This window comes from Ahaetulla prasina, chromosome 1 (assembly GCF_028640845.1).
Source record: "Ahaetulla prasina isolate Xishuangbanna chromosome 1, ASM2864084v1, whole genome shotgun sequence".
Lineage (NCBI taxonomy): Eukaryota > Metazoa > Chordata > Lepidosauria > Squamata > Colubridae > Ahaetulla > Ahaetulla prasina.
The window spans coordinates 189,066,899-189,081,417 of NC_080539.1; the positions used below are offsets into that span (position 1 = coordinate 189,066,899).

The following is a 14,519-nucleotide window of genomic DNA, read 5'->3' on the forward strand; positions in this document are numbered from 1 at the left end:
AGGTTACATTCATCCTCGCTAAAAACGTCTGATAAATCCATGTATGCTTTAGGGATGCGTGGTTCATTAGGAGATGGAGTGGATATGGTGGTTGTTGGTTCCCTCTGGTGGTCATTTTGGATAAGTTTTTTTTCGGTAGGGGGAATTGGGTCTAAGGGTCTGAAAGACCATATAATTTTCCTGAAGCCATCCTCCCATTTGATTGTGGGTTCCCATTTGTCCAACCAAGCTAAACCCAGGATGATGGATTCTGACATCTTTGGAATTACTATGAATCTTATAAGTTCATGATGGGCTCCAATTTCTAAGCAAACCAGTTGTGTGATTTGGGTCGCTGGAACGCCACTAATCAAGGTTCCATCTACTTGGTGGAATTTAATTGGGTGTTTCAAGGGAAATGTTTTTATACGGAGTTGGGCGACTGTAGAGGTTGAAATTAGGCATCTGGTGCATCCTGTGTCCACAATAGCCTCTAAATCCTTTTTGGTCCCTCCCCCTGGAATTACTAAGTTTACTTTGATAGCAAATGAAGGAATGGGTGCACTCACCATTGGGTCGTTTTCTGCTTGGTTTGAGTCGTCAGGAGGTGAATCAGATGACGGAAGGTCAGTAGGGAGGTCTATGACTTGTCTCGCAAAGCGACTGGTATTCGGATTCTTTCGAGGGGGTTTGCGTGGTCGGGTAGCGGTTGGTGGGCGATACTGTGGGAGGGGTGTTGGGGCTAGGCAAAGTGACGCCTGATGTCCTAGTTTTCCACAATGATTTGATTATTGTTGAAGGCTGAAAGGTGGAGGGTGTGGTTGGTCTTAAGAGGGAGGGTCTTGTAGGTGGTCGTTGTGGAGTTGTAGTTGGTGATTGGCTTTGGAGGGGGTTGAATTCTCTGTCCAGAGCGATGGACACGTTGTACCAGTCATTTAGTTGTTCTGGGATTCCTCTGGTGGAGCAGGCTTTTCTGATGTTTTGATCAATGGCATCTTTGAAGTAGTGGAGGAGGACCCGATCTGGCCAATGTCTAAGATTGCCAGCAACCCTTCTGAAATCCCATACAAATTGTTTTAGAAGCTTGTTACCTTGCTTCATCGTTTTTAAGGTGGTTTCACATTCTGCAATTAGGTCATCATCTTGAAACCGGTTGCGAAGCAGTGCCATAAATCCGTGAACATCGTTTAGTTCTGGTGCACGTTCATTGTGTAGTTGAGTTATCCATTCTGAGGCTAGCCCCACATTCATACCATCCGAGATGGCGTTGATTAGGCTTCTTTCTGATGGGTATTGATGTCTATATTGTTCAACGTAAGCCTTAATTCTGCTGAGAAAGTAAGCCAGGTGGTGTGGATTCCCATCAAAGGTTGGTTTGAAAGGGGGAGGGGCTGGGTGAAGGGGTGCAGGTGGGTTTAGCTGGCCTGCTTGCGGTTGAAGAGGGATTTGGGGGACGGCCGTTGCTGTTGTGGCGGGTTGCTGAGTTGTGTAGGGGGGTGGAATTCCCCCTGGCTGCTGAGACGGAAGTCCTTGAAATGCTTCAGCTGATGAGGCAAAAATCGGCCTGGGGCCCCCAGGAAAGAAAGGTGCTGAACTGGCTGGTTGCCATTGGTATTGGATCCACCCTTGTCCAGGATAAAATGCCCAACCAGGAGGAATAGAAGCTGCTGGAGGCAGCGTCGGCTTCTGTTGGCGGGAAAAGTCAATTGGAGGGGGGAGTTGCGATTCCCCCCAAGTCCCTGGTGCTGCCTGAACTCCCTGCCGTCTGAAGGAGGGAAGGGAGGTCCTCCTGCGTTCATCGGAACGGCTTTGAGCTTCAGTAATTTCTCCCTCTCTGGTGGGAGGGAAGGTGAATTTAGGCTGAGCTAAAGGCTCTCAAGGTGGGTGAGCTGAGCTTATACGAGGCCTCACTTCCAAAGGCTCAAAAGTTTCAGGGAGGTCTAATAGGGACTGGGATTTCAGGGGGTTTCTCAGGTCCCAATCCAGTGACTCTCCCGATTCTCCGGGTTTTACTGTCCTCCAGTGAGGCTGAGAAGAGGGAGGGGGCTCTCCATTCCGTCCCGGGGAAATGTTTTCTCCTGAACGACAGCTTACCCATGAATCGGAGTCTTTGGGCCGTGCTCCAAGCTGACAAGCAGGCTCTACCACTTCGGGTTTTTGAGTCATATCTTCCGATGGGAAGTAGGTGATTTCAACTAAATCGTCAGATTCAAGCTTCTGTGCTACTTCCAAGCTTTCAGCTTGCTGCTCTTCCATCTTCGCTGGGTCTTTGCACTGCTGTGGAGGTTGCGGAGGCGAGGGCCCAGCACCCCCCTAACGGGCCCCCTCTGAGCGGAGGAGAGGGTACCGTTAGCAAAAGAAAGTTAGGGGTTTTTGGAATAATGTCAAGGTTCCAGAAAAACCTCTTTTGCGTAAAAAAACCTCAGAAGCCATTGTTTTTCAGAGTTCTTTACTAGCATGAGGAAACTGGCACACGATGAGTGAAATTCCAAAACTGAATTTCCGGATTCTTTTCCCAGTTATACAAACCCCAAGAGTCCCACCCCCCTGACCCCTTTGATGGTCACATGGTCCCACGTTCTCCCAGTTCATTCGAATATCTTCTTGCCACTCTTCCTGCAGATGTGAACACCATCCGACCTTGACCGCTTGAAGAATGTTACCATACCCCTCAGCCCCCCTTCTTCCCCTCAGGGGAAAAATGTGGCAGCGTCTGGAACCCTAACGTCTAATATGGTTTCCAGGCCTGACACAGTGTCCAGTTCATCCCGGATCCGAGCGATTTTATCGGACAGATACTGTACAAAATCCTCAGCACGGCCCTGCAAGGGGTCTTCCCGAGCCTCCTGCAAAAGCAGGGAGCGGGTCACCCTAAACAGGGTAGCTGGGCAGTTATCTGCCGATGCGATAAAAGCGGAGAAATATTTATGTTTCGCCGTTCTTATCGCCACTAGATAGGTCTGAATATGAGACCTAACTAGTGTTCGGTCGGATTCGGTGCGGCTGGACCTCCAGGCACTCTCTAGGCGTCTCTTCCGGCGCTTCATCTCCCTCAGCTCCTCGTTATACCAAGGAGCTGGGCGAGTTCGGCGCTGGATCAGAGGCTGCAAAGACACGACGTGGTCCAAAGCCCCGGCGGCCGCCCCCTCCCAGGCGGCCACCAGTTTTTCGACCGAGTTTTCCCCCCTCCCTTCACAGAGTGGTCTGGTGATTTGTTGTTTTCAATGTGTATTTCTCCACTGTATGTCTGCTTCCTCTCTTATAATCCCTTCCTCTCCAAGAATGTAAATACAAACTTTAATTCCCTTTTTAAGAAATATCCTAGAGATGAGGTGAGCATTCCAAAGAGTGGGGAAGTGGGGAAATAGAAAGCACAGTCCCAGTCCCATTTACCAACCACTTCACTTAACCAAAGGGTCCCAACTGTCCCAATTGTGGTTGCAAAATAAGGACAAGAGTACCATTTTTGTCTTTCCTCAAATTCCATAAAGAGTGAAATGAGAACAGTGATTGCTAAATTTGAAGCTGAAAGATCCTAAATATAAATATAGAAACAAATATATGTGAAATTTAACAGCCTGAAAGAACTTACATTTTGCCGATAGATTATATCCTCCAAGGGGTGCAGGATGACCTTCTACTGCATCAAAACCTGATGACACCAGTACAACATCTGGAGCAAATTCATGAGCAATAGGCATTACTATTGTTCTGCATCATGAATAGCCAATCCCCAAAAGAAAAAAAAGGCAGAAAACAGATTACTGTACCTCACCAAGATACTGAACAATTCGGTTTTCTTCTTCACTGGCATTTTCAACACAAATAAAAAGCAAACAAAGAATGAGAAAAGAACTAGAGAAGATGCTAAAGCTACAAACGAACACTGTAGCTTATACTGTAAAGCAGAACTTTGGAAGTTTACCATTTTCCTTTATATCTATAGAGAAATTTATATCTATAGATAAATCTACAAATTTATAAATAGTTGCACAGAAAACAATGAATTACATCACACATGTGAAATTCTATGGATCACATATAACGCTAACCAGGTACAACTAAATTTGCTTAGTCCTGACTGAAATGATTGGCACTTAAGAAATTAAACTATACAGTTGAGTGTCAATTATTTTAATTTCATAATATTAATATTAAGTTTAAAATGCATGCTTCATCTGCATATATCTAATTAGGATGCATGATTAATAAATGAAATTGTGCACTGAGAATACAGGGTCTAAAGTATTAATGGTGAATTCAAGGATGTGGAGCACTCTATTCAAGGATGTGGAGCACTGTTGTCAGTTCTGTGATGGACAAAGTACATAGTACTCTAGTTCCTGTTGGTTGTGTTTACTATTGTTTTGGAAATGCTCTGGCTGCAACCAAGTACCATGTTTCCCCAAAAATACAACCTACCTTGAAAGTAAGTCCTAGCTTGAATTTTACATGTACGCCCAATATAAGCCCTATGCCCAAAATAAGCCCTAATTAAGATGCCACCCACTCCAGGGTGACCAGGTAAATGCTAGGGTGGAAATGGTGGGTGGAGCTGCCCTACTACATACCTTCGGATAGTTGCAGCCAGGCCTCGCACACCCTGACACCTGCCTTGCTGGGTCATTTCTTCTGCAGCCAGCAAGGCTTTTCTGAAGGCATCTGCAGCCAATAACAGAGCTCCAGATTGCTTTGCCAGCCACAGAAGAAGTTCCTGAAGGCCTCTGACAGGGAAAAGGAGGCTGGGGGTGACTCACGCAAGTGAGGTGAATCAATGGACGACATTCCCACCCTGAAAATAAGACCTGGTGCCTTTTTGGTGGCAAAAAATATATATAAGACCCTGTCTTATTTTTAGGGAAATATGGTAGATAACTATCCTAGGCTTTGTGCTGGATTTTTATTCTTAATAGCTGACTCTGTAAACCTCTCAGAGGCACTATGAAATGGTATTGTTATTGCAGCTTGTTTCCTGTGCTCAATCAAATGAATACATTACTATAATGAAGAGACTTCTAATCTATGTACATTTTAACCTTTACTTATAGTTTAGTTTAATAACTGTTCAAAGTTACAATGTGTTATCTTCCAGCTGTTGTAAAATGTAATGCTGCACCCCAGTCATATGATCATGATTTGGGTTCTTGGCATGCAGTTGTCATTTGCAATATCCTTTGCTGGCTTCCCCAGAAAATCAATGGTGGAAAATTTGCAAGCCACTTGCTGAGAGGACTCTCTTTTGTCTTCAAGGATTGACTACAGGAGGAGGAGTGCTGAAAATCTAAGTTCCATTCCTGCAGCTCATTGGAGCAATTTCCTTCTGTGCACAGGGGGGTGCACTTGGCAGGCAGCTCTTTCACTCTGTTTCTTTAACAATCTCCCAGAGATTACTGGGGGTGCTGGGATTGTGGTCATTGAGTGAAGATATCAAGTGACTGTCTTGCTTAATGATAGCTTTGTTCAGTGCCTGAGATTCCAATCCAGTTGTGGTTGTAAATTGAAGACTACCTAAATTTAGAATTGAGGAGATATAGGGGATATGTGCACAATAGTTGGACATTTTTGAAATGAGGGATTTTGAACTCTTAACAAAAAACAAGCTGTCCATCTCACTCTATTAAGAGTAGATTTTTTTGGAAAATAAAAATCTGTGAAAAACATCTGGATTGTGTTATCTATGAGCCGAGGTGGCACAACGGTTAGAGTGCAGCACTGCAGGCTACTTCAGCTAGCTGAAGTTTGGCAGTTTAAATTTCACCTACTCAAGCCTTCCATCTTTCCGAGGTGGATAAAATGAGGACCCAGATTGTTGGGGGCAATATGCCCGTTCTGTAAACCGCTTAGAGAGGGCTGTAAAAGCACTATGAAGCGGTATATGTCTAATTGCTATTGCTACCTGACTCATGGAGCTTTTTGTTTAGAATTAGTGCTATTTTTTTAAATTATGACATATGCTTTCTTTTAGGCCAGTGTTTTTTAAAAGTGTGGTCCCAAAGCTCCTGAAGGGTGCCTCAAGATCCTCTCAAGGGGCCTTGTAATTTTTTGCCAGCCTACACTAAAAAACAATACAATATTTAAACCCCATCAAACAATCATGAGAAGCAGTAGTATTAGCAAATGCATCAATTTTAATTTTTTAAAACAGTAAACATCAATAAATATACCATATTTTTCGGAGTATAAGACACTTTTTTCCCCTCCGAAAAGAGGCTGAAAATTTGGGTGCATCTTATATTCCGAATGTAACTTTTTTGAAGCTTTTTTTCAGCCCTAACAAGGCGCTAGTGAGTGAAGCGCTTTGCCTGCTCCCTCCAACTCTTAGCTGATATTTTTTTCAGCCCTAACAAGGCAATAGCGAGTGAAGCCGATCTCCATGTTTGCCTGCTTTTCTCATTGCTTCTCTCTCCATCAGTTGTGCTTTAGAAGCTGTTTCTTATCCCCAAGCAGGGGATAAAAAACAATAAACTAATGTACTGAAGCTGACCAGACTAAGGACGCTAGTCAAATTAATATCTGGTAGGCAGATTTCCCCCCCCCCATTTTCCTCCCCAAAAACTAAGCTGTGTCTTATACTCCAGTGCATCTTATACTCCGAAAAATACAGTAACCCACATAAACAAAAGCTCTTTTGGGAACCTTTTTTAAAAGTGGGAAGAGGTCCTCTGAAAAAAAAAGTTTAAGATACACTTAAGTTTCTTAAGTTCTTGGCTTACATTTTCCCTTGGAATTTCTCTAAAATGGATTTTAGGATAATTTTACCATGAACAGTAGTTCCAGCAATTACTTTCCTTAATCTGATTCTAGGTTGTCCCAGTGCCTTAACTTTATTAAAATGAGACTTACTCATCAAAAACTACAAGAGAAAATGTCATATAAGGAATATATGTTGAAAAGAATCAATTAATACAAATAGCATGAAAAATATCACATGAGAAATATATCATAAACAAAAAAATAATAGAAAGATAAATTCTATACATTAAAACTTCCATTGCTTTTATGTAATGAATTTCCTTTTTTATAAGTATAAGGCTTACGCTTAGCGTAAGTGTACAAATTTGAACTCTGTGGTTTGTTAACATACAGATACTCCTTATGACCCACCAAGCTAAGAAAAATTTGTAAATTAAGAATTACCTGAAAGCAGTCAAGTATTCTGGGTCTCCTATTGGTGGATTAAGACCACCAGTAAATGCTATATTTACATTAAAACCAACACCCAATCCTATGCCAACCTAAGAAATAGAAAATGAAGAAAAAGAATGAAACAGGTGATGTATCTAGGAAATATTAATATCTATAAGATTGTTTAACAGCACTTCAAATCATTTAATAGCTCTTATACAATTTAATATGAGAAAATACAAACCGATGTAGAAATCTTAAATGCCCCTATTGTGATAGTGTGATCTTAACTTTTAAATACATTTAAATACTATCTGCCTGCCGGGTTCCTTGAATAGGGCTTTGAACAGGATTGGTCCGTGCAATCCTGTTCAAATCTCCACCAAGAGATCCATGCCTTCCAACCCATGGATCACTTGGTCCCTCAAGAGGAGGAATTGAAAAGGATAAAATGGAATAGAAATATCTAGAATGCTGTTGGTAGAAGATGAGCAAACTTTACCAATGCTGGTAAGAGCTGCTATTAAAGCCTATCATGTTGCAATTTGGGTAGTGAAGTCTAAATATTTTCCTACACTAAATGTGTCTGCAGATGATCACCCAGTGACCCCCTTTAGGGTGACCTGTTTCCTCCTGGGAAGGAGAGTATAGAGGTCAACTGCAGGGCCAATGAATCCACTGTTTAATCATTGTGACTATCAGGAAATTCTTCCTTACTTCCTGGTTGGACAAGCTTTCAGCTTCCTGTTCTGCCCTTAGGTGGTATTGGAGAATAAATCGATGCCATTTTCCCTATGAGAGCACTTCAAATATTGGAAGACTGCTATCAGATCTCCCCTAAGCCTTTTTTTTTTTTTTTGGTTAGGCTAAACATGCCAATCTAGTTCCTTTAATCATGCAATTTAGCCCCCAGACTTGTTATCAGCTTTGTTGTTCTTCTCTGCACAAATTCTAGGGCCTCAACATTTTTTTTTCTTAACATGGTGACCAGAACTGGATGCAGTATTCCAAATGTGACCTACTATGAGTACTATCACTTCCTGTAATCTTGATGTTATTCATCTGTTGATGGACTTAGAACTCCATTGGCATTTTTGGCAGTTTTTTGAAGATTGAAACCACATCAGTTCTTTTCCCGTCCTCTGGCAGTTCCCTCATACTCCAGGAGCTATGAAAGATTTCATTCGTGGTTCTGAGATCACCTCTTCCAGCTCCTTCAGTACTCTGGGAATCTGATCCAGGAGATTTGAACGCAGATAGGTATTCTCCTACCAAATCCTTGCCTATTTTGACTTGCATTCCTCTGCTATCTCCCACGATGCTGCTTTTGATAGGCTGGACTATTCTTCTTTTTGTGAAGACAGATGCAAAGAAGGAATTAAGTAGTTCGACTTTCTCCTTGCTGCCTACCATATTATTGCCATCTTCTCCCACTATAGGTAGTCCTTGACTTACAACCATTCATTTAGTGAATGTTTGAAGTTACAATGGCACTGATAAAAGTGACTTATAATTGATTTTCCACAAGACTGTTGCAGCATCCCCATGGTCACATGATCAAAATTCAGATCCTTGGCAACTAGTTCATATTTATGATAGTTGCAGTGTCCTGAGGTAATATGATCACCTTTTGTACCTTCTGACAAGCAAGAATGGGGAAGCAGATTCACTTAACAACCATGTTACTAGCTACAATGATTCAATTAACAACTGTGATAAGAAAGTCATTAAATGGAGCAAAACTCACTTAACAAATGTCTTGCTTTGCAAGAAAATTTTGGGCTCAATTGTGGTTGTAAATTGAGCACTATCTGTAGTGAACAGACTTTCTAATTGCAATTTTTTTTTGCAAATTGCAAGGAAAACACAGTTTTAGTTATTTTTAGCTTTTGTTGCCAGTCCTTAGTTCATTCTGACCCTTAGTCTTCATGACTCTGCCCTTGCAGATTTGAGCTATTCACTGGTATTCTATTCTAGTTATATACCCCTCTACTTTTCATCTTTATACTTGTCCTGTTTATCCCTGAGTTTGTCAGAGAGCTCTTTGTGCAATCATGCTCATTTTGTCCACCATTCTTTCTCTGTGGTATTTTTCTTTTTTGCTTTATTATCTTGTTTTTCCATCTTGAGCTGTTTTTTCCTCTAGGATTTCCATTCATGGAATTTTTCCTAACCTCTCTCTTTGTTTGATGAAGTCAGCTCTTTTTTTTTTTTTTAGTAAAAAAGTTTTATTTCCATTTTCCAACAACCTATTCAATATATAATCTCTTATTCAACATTAGTCATTAACTTTCATTTGTTACTTATTCGGACCTGCCCAGCTACCACTTCCTTCCTTAACAAACCTTTCCTCCTCCTCTACTTTCTTCTACTTTCTTCATCCTTCCTCTCCTTCGCTTTTCTACATCCTCTCCTCCTTCCCTACTCTTCTCTTCCACCCTTTCTAACTCTCTCTCTTTCCCCTTTCTTCTTCCTCTCCTTTCCCCCTTTTCTACCTCTCTCTTTCCTACCTACTTTCTTCCTTCACTCTCTCCTCTCCCTTTCCATTCCCTTCTGAAATGGCAGCTGAGCAGCCCCGATTTCATTTCAAATTATTTCTATTTCTTAATTACATATCTTCAATCATTTCTTTACACTGATCCTTCATCTCCCCTCTCCCCTTCCCTCCTCCCCTCCCTCCCCCCTCCCACCCCCTGAGACTTCCCAAAACAAAGTACAGGGTATAAGATTAACAATCATAAATTAAAGTCATAAGTCATAAGTCATAAACCATAGTCCATTATGTCCATAAACCATTATGACATAAGTCATAAACCATAGTCACTCCTCTCTCTAAGACCTTAACTCCCCTTCCAGAAACAAAAAAGTACATTCTTCTTCCAGTCCATTATATATCAGTCCATTCCACTCCTAAAATCTTCAGAATCTTCCAATTAAATTAGTATTTCCAGTTCATCAATAAAATACATAGTTTTTAATATCCAATCTTCATCAATTAACACCAAATATATATCAATCCATTCCACTCCTGAAGTCTTCAGAATCTTATAGTTTTTAATATCCAATCTTCATCGATCAAGACCAAGACGATATTCCATCTTCCAGTATTCATCAGAAATTCTTTTATAATATACCTTTCTTCCTTAAACAGTCTCCCAAATATCATTCATATTTCCAGCTTAAATTCTTAAATTTTTATCCAATCTCCAAAAATAAGCAATATTCTATCTTCTCATATCTTTAATATCACTTACATAAATCAAATAACATTGCTAATATTAATATTTCTTCAATTTACCTTACATCTGTCAAATAACATTATTAAAATTATAACTTATATCCAAAATATATCAATTATAACAATTAAATTCTATTTAACCAAATACCAACATTACATCCATAAATTTTTCTATCTGTCCTCCAAAAGTTAAACAATATTCCATCTTCCCATTCCTTTATACCTCACATATATCAAATAGTAACACCTTATACCCAAAATAAGTCAGTTGTAAAAATTAAACCCTATATATATATATATTAAAAAAAATACCATCAAAATCACATCTTAAGCATTCTCCTTCCCCTTGTCTCCTATCTTACACATTTTCCACCATCTGCTCACCAATCAGCTTAACATCTAACAATAAAGAATTTCCAATCTTTAATATATTGGTGTAAAAATCTCTTGTTTAAAAATTTATTAAGAAAAGATAAGCCTCCAAAAGTTCCTATAAAAAAAAATATTCCATATTTGAAGTGAAGAAGTTTCCAAGATTTTATTAGTTAGTTCTGTTTGCTTAAGAGCCATTCTTAAACTGTAAAATCTACCAAAAAGAGAGAGAGAAAAAATTCAATAAACTTTTCTTCTTAAACATTGTGATAAAGAAAAAGGTAAAAAGAAAAAAAAATCATTAACAGTTCTTATTCATTCCATTTAAAAAGTAGCTTGTTATGTTCTTCTCTTCCTTTGTCCTTTATATATATTTCACTTTCCTTTGTATATTGCAAATGGCATTTTAAATCCACTCAAGTTGAAAGTTAGTTCAAAGGAAAGCTATTCAAGAGCTGAAGTTAAGATTTATTACTTGCAAATTCTTGCTAGTCCTCCTACTTTGTTCTGTCTGTGTTGAGTTGTCTTTAAAAATAAATCTTGGCACAGAGATGGTTGCGGCTTCTCGTTCTGTATAAACAGAAGCACCCTGGGCACGGAGCTTCGTCAGGCTAAAGGGGAGCTCTCACCCTTCGATCCCCTGGTTAAATTCCAGGGGCTCCCGGGGAGCTCTACCCAAACCTGACCATTCTTCCCTCCCCCTTCTCGCGGGGGAGAGAATTCCAAACCGTTTGACAGCCCATTTACGCTGTCAGGGACGGTTTGACGAAACCCAGGGCAGACGATCCCAAAGGAACGTCCATGAAGCCTGCGTTGCCAGCGGAAGTCAGCGAAGTCAGCTCTTTTTAAGTCTAGAACACCAGTCTAATTTTTCTTTAGTTACTTGTGCCTGCGTTATGATTAATTTTAGTATGACATAGTCATTCTCCCAGGGGTGAAATGCTCCTGGTTCGGACTGGGTGGGTGGTCGGAGAACCAGTAGCAGAAATCCCTGCCCCCCCGGCACATGCCCACCCAATGCCTGGTTGCCCACTTCCCCGCTTGCTGCTTCTTTTAAAAAATGCTTTTAAAAGGTAAAAAAAAAGGCTGACGATCACAGCTGGGCTGCACAATCATCAGTCTTTTTTTTACTTTTAAAAGCATTCTTTAACAGCCTATTCGGCCGATTAGGTTGTAAAAATGTTTTAAAAGATAAAAAAAAGGCTCTGACGATCATAGCTGAGCCCTGCGATCGTCAGAGCCTTTTTTTTAATTTTTAAAAGCATTTTAAAATGACGAATAGGTTGTAAAAAAATGCTTTTAAAAGTAAAAAAAAATCATGCGCCACAGCTGATCACCCCCCACATGCTGTTCTACTTACCCCATGGCTCCTTTTGGTGTGCACTGCACCCACAAGCCCATCTTGCATTTGGTGCATGGTGCACACTGCACTAAACCAGTTTACATTTCACCACTGATTCTTTCCCAAATTCCTACAACTTCCACTCCTTCAGCCATTTCATCCCTATTATTAAGTCCAGGATAGCTGACCTTCTAGTTCAGGGATCCCCAACCCCCGGGCAGTGGCCTATTACCGGGCCACATGAGCTGCACCCCAAAGGCTTCTCCTCTTTTGCATGAGGAGAGCTGTGCATACCAGCTCTCCAATCACATGGCCTGGTTCCTGCGTCCCCCAACCACCAACCCCGGCTACCAAGCCACTTGCTCCTGATGCTCCAAAAGCTTTGCTGTCTGCTGCCCAGGCTGCCTGCACAGGACACCCTATCTGCTTTTGGATTGTTGGGCAGCTTCGGTTATTCTGAAGGAGCATGAGACCACAGGCCCAAAGGCTTCTCTTCTCCACACCAAAAGCTTTTGCAAATGAAAGAAAGGCTTTCGGGGAGTGATCTTGCACTGCTTCAGTCCCTTTGTAAAAGCTTTTGGTGTGGAGACGCCTGAAGGAGTGCGCAACTGCACCCCAAAGGCTTCTCTTCTCTCTTGCGTGGAGTTGTATTCTCCTCTCCCCTTTCCCAGCTGGGCCACAAAGGTTGAGGACCACTACTCTAGTTTCCTCCTCAATCTTTTGGGTGATGAAGCTGACAAGTAGGCATGCCTAGAACCTGTTAAATCTTCCACTTGATGCAAGTTGGTCTTCCAGTTGATATCAGGATAGTTTAACAGATTAACAGAGTTGGAAGGGACCTTACAGGTCCAACCCCCCCACCCAAGTAGGAGACCCTACACCATTTCTGATAGATGGCAGTCCAGTCTCTTCTTGAAAGCTTCTAGTGGTGAAGCTCCCACAACTTCTGAAGGCAAGCTGTTCCATTGGTTGATTGCTTTCACTGTCAGAAAAATTTCTCCTTATTTCTAGATTGAATTTCTCCTTGTTCATTTTCCATCCATTATTCCTTGTCTGGTCTTCAGGTGCTTTGGAAAATAGCTTGTTCCCTTCCTCTCTCTGGCAGCCCCTCAAATTTTGGAACAATGCTATCATGTCTCCCCTGGTCCTTCTCTTCACTAGACTAGCCATGACCAGTTCCTGCAACCATTCATCGTATGTTTTAGTCTCCAGTCCCCTAATCATTTTGATTGCTCTTCTCTGCACTCTTTCTAGAGTCTCAACATCTTTTTTATAGTATGGTGACAAAAACCGGATGCAGTATTCTAGGTGTGGTCTTATTAAGACTTTATAGAGTGGTATTAGTACCTCACTTGATCTTGATTGTATCCCTCTGTTAATGCAATTTAGGATTTCATTGGCTTTTTTGGCTGCCACCGAACACTGTTGGCTCATATTTAATTGGTTGATCACTAAGACACCAAGACCACTAAGAATCCCAAGGGCTCAGTTACTACTATTAAGCCTGGTTTCACCCAGTCTGTATGTATACTTTTGGTTTTTCTTGCTTTACTTTTCTCTACATTGAATTTCATTTTGTTAGATAGAGCCCAGTGTTCAAGTCTGTCAAGATCCATCTGGATCTTGAGCATATCATCTAGGGTTGGCTATCCTCCTAGCTTAGTATCATCTGCAAATTTGTTAAGTTCCCCTTCTATTCCCTCATCTAAGTCATTTATGAAGAGTACTGGGTCTAACTGGGTCTAACATTGTGGTATCCCACTGTTTAGTTTCCTCCCTTCCATTAAGGACTACTCATTGAGTACAATTTGTCTGCCAGTTTCAAATCCATCTGATGGTGTTGCTATCTATCCCATTTTTTTCTAAGTAGTAGTCTACTTTATTGAATGCCTTGCTGAAGTCTATTAAGTCCACAGTATTTCACTGGTTGACCAGTATTTCACTGGTCAACTAACGGGCCGGATAGCTCAAGCTGGTAATAGCCTGTTATTAAGAACACCGAAGCCTGCAATTATTGCAGGTTCGAGCCCGGCCCAAGGTTGACTCAGCCTTCCATCCTTTATAAGGTAGGTAAAATGAGGACCCAGATTGTTGGGGGGGCAATAAGTTGACTTTGTAAAAATATACAAATAGAATGAGACTATTGCCTTATACACTGTAAGCCGCCCTGAGTCTTCGGAGAAGGGCGGGGTATAAATGTAAAAAAAAAAAAAAAATTAGTCACTATATTGAAGATAAAATAAAATTGGTTTGGCATGATCTGTTTTTAACAAATCCATGCTGACTTCCAGCATGGATTTCTCCTTTCTAGATGTTGGCAGATCTATTTTTTTATCATCTTTTCCAGTATCTTTCTGGATATCGATTGGTCTGTAGTTTCCTGGGTCTGGTTTTTCTCCTTTTTTTCTTTGAAGATGAGAACCACATCAGCTCTTTTCCAGTCCTCTGGTAGTTCCCCGGTGC

General features: G+C 41.1%; 1 protein-coding gene across 13 annotated transcripts in view; it reads right to left on the reverse strand.

The window, feature by feature from the left end:
* Window positions 1–14,519, reverse strand: part of HDAC4 (histone deacetylase 4) — a 612,734-nt gene that overhangs the window by 61,574 nt on the left and 536,641 nt on the right. For 12 of the 13 annotated variants that reach the window (XM_058185449.1, XM_058185442.1, XM_058185422.1 and 9 more), the window contains 2 exons: window positions 7,117–7,214; window positions 3,572–3,690 (listed from right to left, as the gene is read on the reverse strand). In XM_058185449.1, the coding sequence (XP_058041432.1) occupies window positions 3,572–3,690; window positions 7,117–7,214 (217 nt within the window). Of the gene's footprint in view, window positions 1–3,571; window positions 3,691–7,116; window positions 7,215–14,519 lie in introns of those variants that run through there. The other variant, XR_009155364.1, reaches the window with a different exon arrangement.